General features: G+C 46.1%; 1 protein-coding gene across 1 annotated transcript in view; it reads right to left on the bottom strand.

Annotated features, from left to right (window-relative positions):
* Positions 1–5,183: 5,183 nt before the first annotated feature.
* adgra1b (adhesion G protein-coupled receptor A1b) overlaps positions 5,184–11,437 on the bottom strand; it is an 84,513-nt gene continuing 78,259 nt past the window's right edge. The window contains exons 18-19 of the mRNA XM_084710055.1: positions 9,268–9,363; positions 5,184–8,848 (exon numbers count right to left, since the gene is read on the bottom strand). Coding sequence (XP_084566181.1) covers positions 7,444–8,848; positions 9,268–9,363 — 1,501 coding nt within the window. The 3' untranslated portion in view covers positions 5,184–7,443. The remainder of the gene's footprint in view (positions 8,849–9,267; positions 9,364–11,437) is intronic.

Here is an 11,437-nt window from a genome sequence, read left to right as displayed (position 1 = left end):
AACATCTCCATAAAGCCTTCCTCACAGAGCCCACAGGCAACATTATTCCTTCTCCTTAAACATTTGTGCTCAGAGTTTAAACAAGAGCTCTGAACAGAGATCCATCTCCATAAACCTAACAGAGGCATCTGTTTTCACAATACAACATATTGCTAAAAGTGCAATCTGTCTTTCTAGTCCCCAGTGGGCAAGAAGATAAACAAACTGATGTGCAACGACACACACAAGCGACACATACATAAACATGTTAACCTACCAGACATACACAGCCTTGGGCCTGTTCACATAAAAACTCACAAAGACAAACACACAGTGAACGTGTCCTTTGTACTTCAAGTACTTCATGTTTGAACTCACTCCAAAATTACAGACTTGATTATCTTGGACTCCTGGTCTCTGGAGTGGCATGCAAAGGTACATTTAATTGTAAATTTGTATGAGGCTCCTTTTACCCAGTGTCAATCATATCAATCCTACAGCAGCTTAACAGCAACAGTCTCATCTGTGTTTCTACATAGTTCTGGTAAATCTTACTGTGTAACACAGGACACAGTGGAGGTGAACACAAACCAGTGATTAAGTAAGTAGTAAGACTTTATTTATATAGCACTTTTAATACAAGAATTGCAGCTGAAAGTGCTTTACACAAAATCAGTACTGTTGAGAGATGATTTGATGAGCTATATTGAAAGCTGCAGATTGTTTGATCAGTCTTGCTCGGGTCAACTGATGTTAAAGAAGTGTGTGTGTGTGTGTGCGTGTGTGTGTGTGTGTGTGTGAGAGAGAAAGTATTTACACTTGTGTGTGAAAGAGAGAAAGATGTTGTGTGTGTGTGTTTGCAGTTGTTCATCTCCAGAGCCCTCTTACATTTTTCATGTCATGGTAGAATGCAAATTGAGTACGCAGGCAGAGAACAAGGCTAAATATTCATCAAGCCTCGCAGACAAGACCCAGTCAAAACAACATAGGGCAATGAGCCGCAACAAAAGGTGACGAAATGAGGATGGGTTACTGAGAGAGACAAGGTGTGTGTGCGTCTGTGAGGGTGCATGTGGGGGGAGGGTGCATGTGGGGGGATGGGGGTTTAGAGTTCAGCAGGGTCCCCCATATTTCACTTTCATCTGAACACCTAATTACTTCAGCAAGCGAATCTTTCACTTCATAAAAATCTATTAAATTGGGCTGTCAGGTCATCGGCAGACAATGATTTAGATAGTTGGAGCACTGCCCTAGTGTTTCTCCTCTGCTTAGCCAACAGATATTTTATGTGTCTTGCAACTATTGCATTTGCCACCACACAAACCCTGAATTTATAGAGATAATTCATTCAAATTTTCAATTTACTATCCCAGACCAGCATTTTTACAGTTTTGCCACGTATGTTGCAGGGTATTAATGAAATATAATTTGAGTTATTTTGTCTTGCCAACTGTAACAAAATACATTCAAACAGACCAGGTGACCCACAAATGTTGGGAAACATTTAAATACACCATCATCTTGAAAGCTTTCATGAAAGCATCATCAAGCACCCAATGGCATACAGTTTCAAAACAAACTGTTGCTCTTTCTCTGCCACCAGAGAGCAGCAATGCACAACATTAAGATTAAACTAGTCAGGCGTAGTTAACATTTTTTTCATCAGATTTTTCAGAGAATTCAAAACCAAGATTGGTTAAGTATGCCTAAGTGCTGTTGTCTGTTTCAATTCTGTCTGCTGTATTTGGAGAGCTTGATGTCACAGAGAAGGATATCTTAGTTTTCTGTTAAAGCTGAGAGTATATATATATATATATATATATATATATATATATATATATATATATATATATATATATATATATATATATATATATATACTACAAGTGTAATCTGCTCCCTCTCTCCCGCTCTCTCTCTCTCCCTCTCTCCCTCTCTCCCTCTCTCCCTCCCTCCGACAACATGTCACAAAAAAGTAGACACTTTAGACCTTTCTGTAATCCAAGGGTTACGATTGTACATTAAAACCAGCCCGGGATTTGTTGCTCTATTCCAGTTGTACCACCAGTTGCATCACTACAACTGGCACCACACTGAGCTATAAATAACTGAGATGAGTACCAGGAGGTGGTGGGGGTTCTGACAGAGACAGACAGTCTTGGTTCATTGCAATGCTGCTCACATGCAGATTGACTATGGCTTCCACAGTAATTATGTGTTAGGCAGCAGTAGTCACAAAGAAATAAAATAATGTGGCAGGTGGGCATTATGCTTGAAGTTAAATAAATGGAGAGAATGCATTAACTACACAATCAATGAGATTCCTGTCTGTCCTTAAAATCAGTGACAAAAGTGGCGCTCTCTTTCACTGCTTTACAAGTTGTAATTTTGGTTGAAAACTGCAGGGGAAACAGCAGCAGGGAAGACAGGCACAACAACAGCAGCGGCAGCAGCAATGTAAAATAGGTCGAGCAGAGCTGCGTTCATTACCGCTGTGTTCTCAGGGGGAGTATCGCTCTCAAGGTCCTCTCAGGGGAAACATGAAAACTGTCTGGGAGGAAACAGCTGCAGCAGAAGATATCCAGGGAAAAACAGAACAATGACAAGACATAAAACCCTAAAAGTATCTGTGTGTGTTTTTCCATGTCTAGACCCTTCTGTGTGTCTGGCACCTCCCTCTTCAGCCCAGCATCTCACCAAGCCCTGCAGGCCTGCTGACTGCTGTATCGGTCCAGGGGGACACATCTGTCAGTTTAAAGCTGGTCTGGGAACACACAAAAGCATTCATGACACAGCCAGCAAGGGTGTTTCTTGCTTGTTGCTGTCATCATCATCATCATCATCATGATCATCATCATCACGGGTCTTTACCAGGCTGAGGCCGGAGGACTGGAATACACATTCTTTATTTTCATCCAAACCAAAGTCATTACATTGTACACAATAGTACCTCCCTTTCTACCTCAACCCTCCCTCCCTTCCTTTCTGCTCTCCAGTGCCCCTTTTAACAAGCACCCTGTGTTCCTACAAATGCCAACCCTCCCCAGAACACACGTTTTCTCTGCATCCCTCCTCACATCCCCTCTCTCTCTCTCTCTCTCTCTCTCTCTCTCTCTCTCTCTCTCTCTCTCTCTCTCTCTCTCTCTCTCTCTCTCTCTCTCTCTCTCTCTCTCTCTCTCTCTCTCTCTCTCTCTCTCTCTCTCTCTCTCTCTCTCTCTCTCTCTCTCTCTCTCTCTCTCTCTCTCTCTCTCTCTCTCTCTCTCTCTCTCTCTCTCTCTCTCTCTCTCTCTCTCTCTCTCTCTCTCTCTCTCTCTCTCTCTCTCTCTCTCTCTCAGAATGTCTTAAGTCTCCCTCCCCCTTCCAGCACAAGACAGCATTAGCATGGTGATCACCGTGCTTTGTCAGAAGCCTTGCAGCCAGGGGTGCATGATCAGCCCATACCATCTATGCTGCAGAGGACACAACATGGCAGGAACAGAGAGTGAGACATGTTGATAGATATTGGAGGGCTAGAGAGATAAAGACCCTAACCCATACATTATAAAGGCAAACAGTACATGTGCCTCAAAGAGCATTTGGTTTCTTTGGTCATATACCACGTTGTTGACTTCCAATCACATCTGACAGGTGAACCAGGCTGTCTGACGACCTAAGACTCTTTTACAACCAGTGTTGTGAGGTGCATCTACAACACATATAATCACAACTGAGGCCCAGATGATGTGCAGTACACTCAACCAACTCTAACAGACAGAACAGCAGTAGATACAACGTGCACACCAAAACAGGTAGCTGTAGGCTTTTATCATGTTTAAATATGAAAACGAACACAGCTTCAAGTGTATTGTAAATATGACAGCTGCCTGGCTAAAACTAACATGTATGTTTAATGAAACAGATGCAGGTTTTTTTTCTTCTATATTTCCTCCTGCATGTGTCCCCTCTGTTCTGTTTTCTGCACAGCAGACTGATGATACTACAGACTGAGGATACTGGAGACTGTTGGTACTGCAGACTGATGATACTACAGACTGAGGATACTGGAGACTGTTGGTACTGCAGACTGATGATACTACAGACTGAGGATACTGGAGACTGTTGGTACTGCAGACTGATGATACTACAGACTCAGGATACTGGAGACTGTTGGTACTGCAGACTGATGGTACTGCAGACTGATGATACTGCAGACTGATGGTACTGGAGACTGATGATACTGCAGACTGATGGTACTGGAGACTGTTGGTACTGCAGACTGATTATACTGCAGACTGATGGTACTGCAGACTGATTATACTGCAGACTGATAGTACTGCACACTGATGATACGGCAGACTGATTATACTGCAGACTGATGGTACTGCTGACTGATTATACTGCAGACTGATGGTACTGCAGACTGATGGTACTGCTGACTGATGATACTGCAGACTGATTATACTGCAGACTGATGGTATTGCAGACTGAGGATACTGTAAAGAACAGAGGTCCCACCAGCAGTACCGGCTCCAGGATCAAACTCATTGGCTAGAAACACAACGTATAATTAACATTTCTCATACTCTAAAACCAGTATCTCCATAATGGGTCTTGAACTGTACATTCATGCACACAAATACAAACCAGGCCACGCACACAAGTAGATACATAAATAGTCATCAATTGAAGTCGAGAAAGTAAGACGACCATCAACTCTAAACACGTTCCACAAGGTCACATAGCCATTGCCTGTCGTTCCCATGTTTGAGAGGAAAGCTGGATCCTGGTTTTATTTGCATCAAGTTACAAAAATAATCTGATGGTCGGGAGGGGGAGAGTGGCGTGCGGCCTTGTAAAAAAAAATCCAGCTGCATATTAAATGTGCTCAGGCGTTTCATGGCCTGTCAGTCCTGACCTGATTTGTGATGCACAAAAGCCACACAGTCTGAGTTACTCGCACATGCACACACGTGCCCTCCCATCAACATATGAACGGACACACACACGCAAACACAAATGGATGTACTTAGAGGCATGCACGACTGCAAACGCATACACCCACAGTGCCAGTCCAGGCAGCTATCAGCGGAGCTCCCCCTGTGGAGAGTCCTTAAGACATCTCCATCTTCTCCGCTGAAGTCAGAAGACATGAACACTGCAAGGAACAGCCTCAAACGCTCAACCACATGCACACAGACAGACACAACAAATACAGCAAAACAGGGTTGTTCTTTGCATGGTGAAAAAATACATTTATTGGAATCCGTGTTGATGTAGAAAAAAGGTGAGATGTGGCTTTGGGTCTTGTTACAGTACCACAGGTGAACCTAGACAGAGGTCAGAGGGGCTACCTCAGCAGGCTAAATCTGGCAGTAGTTCTGCTGAAAAGAAGACTGGTGGACTATGGTACCAAACACACAGCTTCAGAAACATGACAGGCTCACTTTGCAACAGTGACATGGGTGAATGTACAGCATTTACACAAAAGCAAAATCTTCAAGACATGTACTGTAGAATGAGGTTTTGAAGGGGCGATACCAGGGAATATAGGGTTTGTCACAGGTGATACTGTCACAAAGTCAATTATTCCACTAAATAAGGACAAAGGAAGTCATGCTTCATCTTTTTACTTTAAAAAAATTGTCCCTGTCTTCAAATGAAACGTTGCCTTGCATGTTTTCATTTGATATTCATATGGTAAATACCGTCTCTATCTTACAATATTTCTAACTTTCTGGCCAGAGTCGATTAAAATGTAAATTGAGTTCAAAAACAGTGGTGGCATACTCAATGTAGTCAAGTCTTAAAACCTTATAGGGAACAGAAAAGCCAACAATAACAAAATAAATGCAAAAACGTGTGACATTTCTAAACTCAGATACTGAGCATTAACATAGAGAGGAACATTTTTCCCATGTGTTTTCTTTACAGATAGATTTATTTACTCTTAAATATCTTAAATCTCATATAAAAGAATCAGTCGGAAACAATTTATATATACATTAGAGGAGAGTGCACATTATGGATAAATATATGGATGGATGGATAGATGGAAGAATGGAGTGCAAATCATGGGTATTTTTGCTGGTAGCTGTAATACAGTTGCAGTTTATTCTGTGGTTACCTGCCATGTCAATGCTGAATCACTGGTCGCAATATTGCGACACAGTTAACTCGATACCACCACCATCATTAAAACTCTGCAAGAAGCATATCTTTTATGCTCTGTGGTGAGGCAGCGCTTCAAAGTGACGTTGACCTTGATGACAATGAACACTGCATTTCCACACAGCATTGCCTCAGAAGTAACAAGGACAATAATACCATAATGATAGCGAACAGCAAGAAAAAAAATGCCTGTTGCTGTGTTCTCGCCTGATCAGCAAGTCAAACTCAATATCAAATGAATGTGCATTAATGTACACAAAAACACACAACATATAGTAGCTACATACAACAAGGCGTGCATGCTCTGGGGTCTCTATTGAAAGCAAAGACATGATTGTAATTTAGCATTGATCACTGGCACCATCTGCTCAGTGTAGCTCCTTCTGTTTAGTATATGTTGTGAGAGTGTTGAAGGTAGAGGGAGGATCCAATAATAGAATAGGTCAACAGGAAGTTGATCTGTGTGGCACTGTGTTTGATTGGATATCATGGTAAACAGTGACACAAACAATCCCACCTAGCTCTAGCACCGGGCACTATACATAATGTAGATGCTGTTATTGTTGCTGAACACGTCTCCAAAAGACACAACAGTTAAGACATCATACACATAGGACATTCAATATAAACCTGGAACAGAATACTCAGTAATGTTGGGTTCACTTAACTTTTCAGTTGTCTTTTTTAATTTCCACAACTTATTGGCATCCACAGAACTCTGGTGAGATCATTAATCTTTGTATATTTACTAAGAAACCACTAGTTGATATTCACAGTATACAGTTAGTACGCTTTTTTAACTGGCAGAAAAATAACTAAATGGACTCTAATTGCTGGTTTGTTTGACTTAAACATGAAAACCAAGAGTTTTTTTTTTAAGTACTGGAATGACATGACCGAGTATAGTCAACAGAATAGATTCTTCTTTTAAAACTCGTAGAGAGGTTGTATCTATCCACACACCCACACACACATCCACATTCTCACACAGATCTGTCACATGGAGGTAAATATACCTTGGATAAGAGGTATGTCTGTCGGCGGTAGGGTTCCCTGTCCTCCCTTAGGGAGACAGATCTGTTCTGCTGACTGCATGGCTGGCCGTCACTGGCTGTCATTTAACTGTACAGTGAAATAAGAGCTTGAAAACACAGGAAATGCAACATGAAAGTAAAAAAAACAAAAAACTGCATGTGATGTGTTTTTGAACAGCTCGCTTCATTGTTAAATCCTAGAAAGGGAGTGAGGTGCGGATCTGGAAAAGAAGATAAGGGCGGGAAGCGGGGGAGAGGGAGGAAGGAAGGAAGGGTAGGGTGGCTACACAGTAGTTTCGTTTCTCCAGGGTCCGGTGCGTATATTCCCCGTGCTGTCCGACGCATACAGGAAGCCCTCATGCAGGCCGCCCTTTAGAATTCCGTTCTGATTGGGTGGATTCTGCGGGTAGGACTGTCTGCGCGGGTGCATCTCCAGGTGGTGATGCGGCGCCATCAAGTCCTCCTCCGCCATCTTGCCACAGCCGCACAGGAAGGTGCCCGTGTCGCCCGCCTCCGCCTGGCACAAGGTGGGGAAGAGGTCCGTCTTGGCGCAGCAGATATGCCGGTGGCAGGTGTTGTGGCACGCCAGGGCCTCGGGGGCCACGACATGGCACGCTTGGTGTCCTTCGTGGTGACACTCGTGGTGGCCTTCGTGGGCCAGGTGGCACAGGTGGGCGTGGCGCTCGTGTGTGCTGTGCGGGCTGTCCGTGTGGGAGCTGTGCACGCTGCCGCCGTCCACGCTGGAGGGGATGTGGTAGGCGTACTCCCGGTCCCCCGCGGAGGCTGCTCCGCCGGCCCCTGCCCCCGCCCGCTGGCGCCCAAAGGGGCGGCCCTTAGTCCTGGTGCTGCCCTTGAGGCAGCGGTGCAGGTGGATGCCAGGCCGGTAGCCCTCGGGGTCGGCATGCAGGAGCACATGTGGCGCCGGCTCCTCCTCCATCAGCTGCTGGCTGTGCAGGGCGGCACAGCAGGGGGTCACGGGCGCCAGGCAGGTGACGTGGTTCTGCCCCGACGACGCCAGCCCGCTGAACTTACAGTGACCGGAGGGAGGCCCGTGGCCGCAGCCCATCATGACCTTGCCCGGGCACGGAGAGTCTAGGTGGCAGTGGCTGTGCCCGTGGCTGTGCGTGTCCCCGTTCACGTTGACCTTGGGGCGGGCGTGGCCGCCGTGGCAGCCGTCGTTGGCCTGTCGGCCGGGGCAGCAGGAGCACCAGCAGTGCCAGACATCGTCTCGCTTGGCGCAGTGGTGGATGAGGACGAACAGACCCAGCGTGACGGAGAAGGCACCATACAGGCAGCTGAAGATCATGTCCAGGAAGTGGCCCTGGGACACGGCCAGCGCCCCGAAGGCCCAGGTGGCCAGGAAGAGGAAGAGGGTGAAGGCGGCCGTGCGTAGCTGGGCCTTGAAGGAGTGCTCGTTGGCCAGGAGCGACGGGTTGATGATGCCCGGGCAGCCCGGGGGGCAGGGCCCGCTGGTTGGTTGGACGCCCGGCTCCCCCTGGTGGCACTGTGCCAGGTCGGCGGACGCCAGTCTCTGCTGCTCCTCCGTCGGGGCCTTCAGCTCGTACTTCCTCTCCGGGTGGCGCCGCAGATGGACGAATGTGCACAGGAAGTAGATGCAGGTTACCAGGACGATGAACGCCACCGGACCGTAGAAAGCTCCAAGACTGGGCTCCCATGCCATCCAGCAGCTGGAACAGACACAGCACACACACACACACACAAACTAGCATGGGCATCCCTGCTAACATAACCTTGGATTGATGTTTGATTTATAAAACACAAGTCTACATATTAACCAACACATACAAGCCCACACAAAACATCTACAGGGTTTAGGAGGTATTGAACTGCCACAGGGAGGGAGGAAGGGAGGGAGTGGGAGGTGTACAAAACACATATTTGAATGTGACTCATAACATGAAACCAAGCTGCATATTTGGAGTGTTGATGAAGAAAATTGAATATATGTGTGTGCAGGGGCGCGTGTGTGTATGCAAGTGTGTGTGTGTGCATGTGTGTAAATGTCTGGATGATGTTGTTATCTGAGATGTTGAGTGTGTGTGTGTGTGGCGTGACCTTAAGTGTGAGGGTGTACGCTGGGACTCACTATGGAGCCTGTTCTCCGCTGCCGTAGTTTTCAATGTTGGTGGCCGCCGTGACCCCACAGATAATGAGGGGCACTCCGCCACTGACTAGATAAAACCTGAGGATGGACAGAGGGGAGAGATTAGAGAAAATGATGTGCGACATAGTTAAGACGGTTTGTAACATGAATACGCTCTCTGCGTAGGGATTGAATCAATAGTAGAATGTCACTGGGAGAGTTGGAGGAGGAGGTAGAGATAGAAAGAGAAAGAGAGCAAGCGAAAGAGAGAGAGAGCGAAAGAGAGAGAGAGAGAGAGAGAGAGAGAGAGAGAGAGCAAAAGACAGCTCTGAGATGCAGAATGTCACATGACAAGAAGGCAAACAGCTATATTTGTGCAGAACGTGTTTCCCCAGTCAGGTACATGAGCTCCCTCACTCTCTTCCAATATGAGACAGGGCTACTGTTCCTCAACACACTTATCACTGCCTCTCCTCTGCAAAATGATTCATTGCAGACACCACACAGCTTGGAAGTAGGGAAGACAGTAGGTGTGGGTGTGTCTGTGGTCAAGCTGCCATACGACCACTTTTCACCACTGATGGAAGTGCATCTCTGTGGAAATAATATGTTGGATTTCATTTTCATGCAAACCTTCAAACTTTTGTGTTGCATTCTGCCCACAGGTCGATGAAAGTGAGGCTCGTCTGTATATGTATGTGTGCATGTTTGTTTGTGTGAGTTGGTATAGGTCTACTTGACCGGTTTCTCTCTCTCTCTCTTTTTCAATCTCTTCCAGTCTTGTTTCCTCAATACCTTTCTCAGTTTAAATCGGCAGATCTTCTCCCTTTATTAGTCTGTCTTTTTGTTTTTCTCTCATTCTACCTCTGTTCTTCCCCTCTTTCACACATTTTCCTTGCTCTGTCTCCTCTTCTGTCAGTCTCAAATGCTGCTTCTCTATCCTGACTGTCTGTCTGTCTGTCTGTCTATGTCTTCCTTACCCCACTCCATCTCTTTTCCTCACACAGTGACTGCACCCATCCCCAAAATTCAATTCCAATCAAGATGTTTGTCTGGGCAGGTGAAAAAGGAGTGTGTGTGTGTCAGTGTGTCCATATGTGTGTGTGTGTGCGTAAAGGGCTGGGGCATGACCAGCGCTGATGCTGTCTGAGTGGAGCGATCCCCCCAGGGATATTCTCTCCAACAGAAAGCCATTTACAAAACCGTCGGGGAGATAAGCACAAAGAAGAAGGAGAAGAAGTAGATGTTCAGAGTGGAGCTTGACGACCCCTCTATCTGCGTTAGAGAAGCCCTGCTTCCAGTCACACACAGACGCAAACACACACCCACGCTTACTCCAAATCCGGTGACTCGACATGGGTGTGTACGTTCAAGTATTTAAACTCAAAATGGCAGTGCTGGGGCCGGCCGGTGACTTAGAGTAAGTTTGGGAAGCGGCGTTGGTTTGATATAAATAGACAGCGAATCCCCTGGAGACAGAAGAGCCTCCGTCCTCTCCTGTGTGTACTAAACTGCCCTCTCTCCCACTCGCTATCTCTCCCACTCGCTCTATTTCTTTTTCTCTGTCTGGCCTTGGAAATTCGTTACTCATTTCTTCACTACAGACTTTCTAAAAACAGATCCAGAACAGCACGATGCGTTAAACTGACAGCTGCATCTGACTGAAAAATCAAGCCCTGTCAAGTCATGGCGGACCGAGCTTGTGTTTTGTACAGAAAATAAGCAAGAATTATATAAATAGTGACTACTGTGTGCTTGTTAAAATGTTGTATGTTGGTGTACGTGTGTAACGGTGACTTATTAGCATGCAGGCAGTTCAACTGTTGGCCAACAGAGCAGGAGTTAACTGGCAAAAGGTCATCGGGATAGGCTGCTGGATTAGCTGACGGACCAATAAGCCGCTGTTGCCATCGGAGGCTGTCATTGGACTGTTTCTGGAGCTCAGGAGATGGGTGGGGAGAGAGGGAGGAAAGTAGAAAGGAAGGGAGAAGAGAGGAAGAAGGAATGAGCGAAATTGATTTGTCTCCAGCGGCTAAGTCTCACAGCCTGGTCTCTTTCTGATGGCGAGCATTATAGTCAATCACGGGGGATCAAATCTGCCGCAAACGCTACAACCCCCCCAGTCGTAGCCCTCTCTGGCTCTTGAGCACATGACCACGTAGGCCTTTGAAAC

This window comes from Hypomesus nipponensis, chromosome 11 (genome assembly GCF_054491055.1).
Source record: "Hypomesus nipponensis isolate SF chromosome 11, ASM5449105v1, whole genome shotgun sequence".
In the NCBI taxonomy this organism is placed as follows: Eukaryota; Metazoa; Chordata; class Actinopteri; order Osmeriformes; family Osmeridae; genus Hypomesus; species Hypomesus nipponensis.
This window is presented reverse-complemented; position numbering and strand designations above follow the sequence as displayed.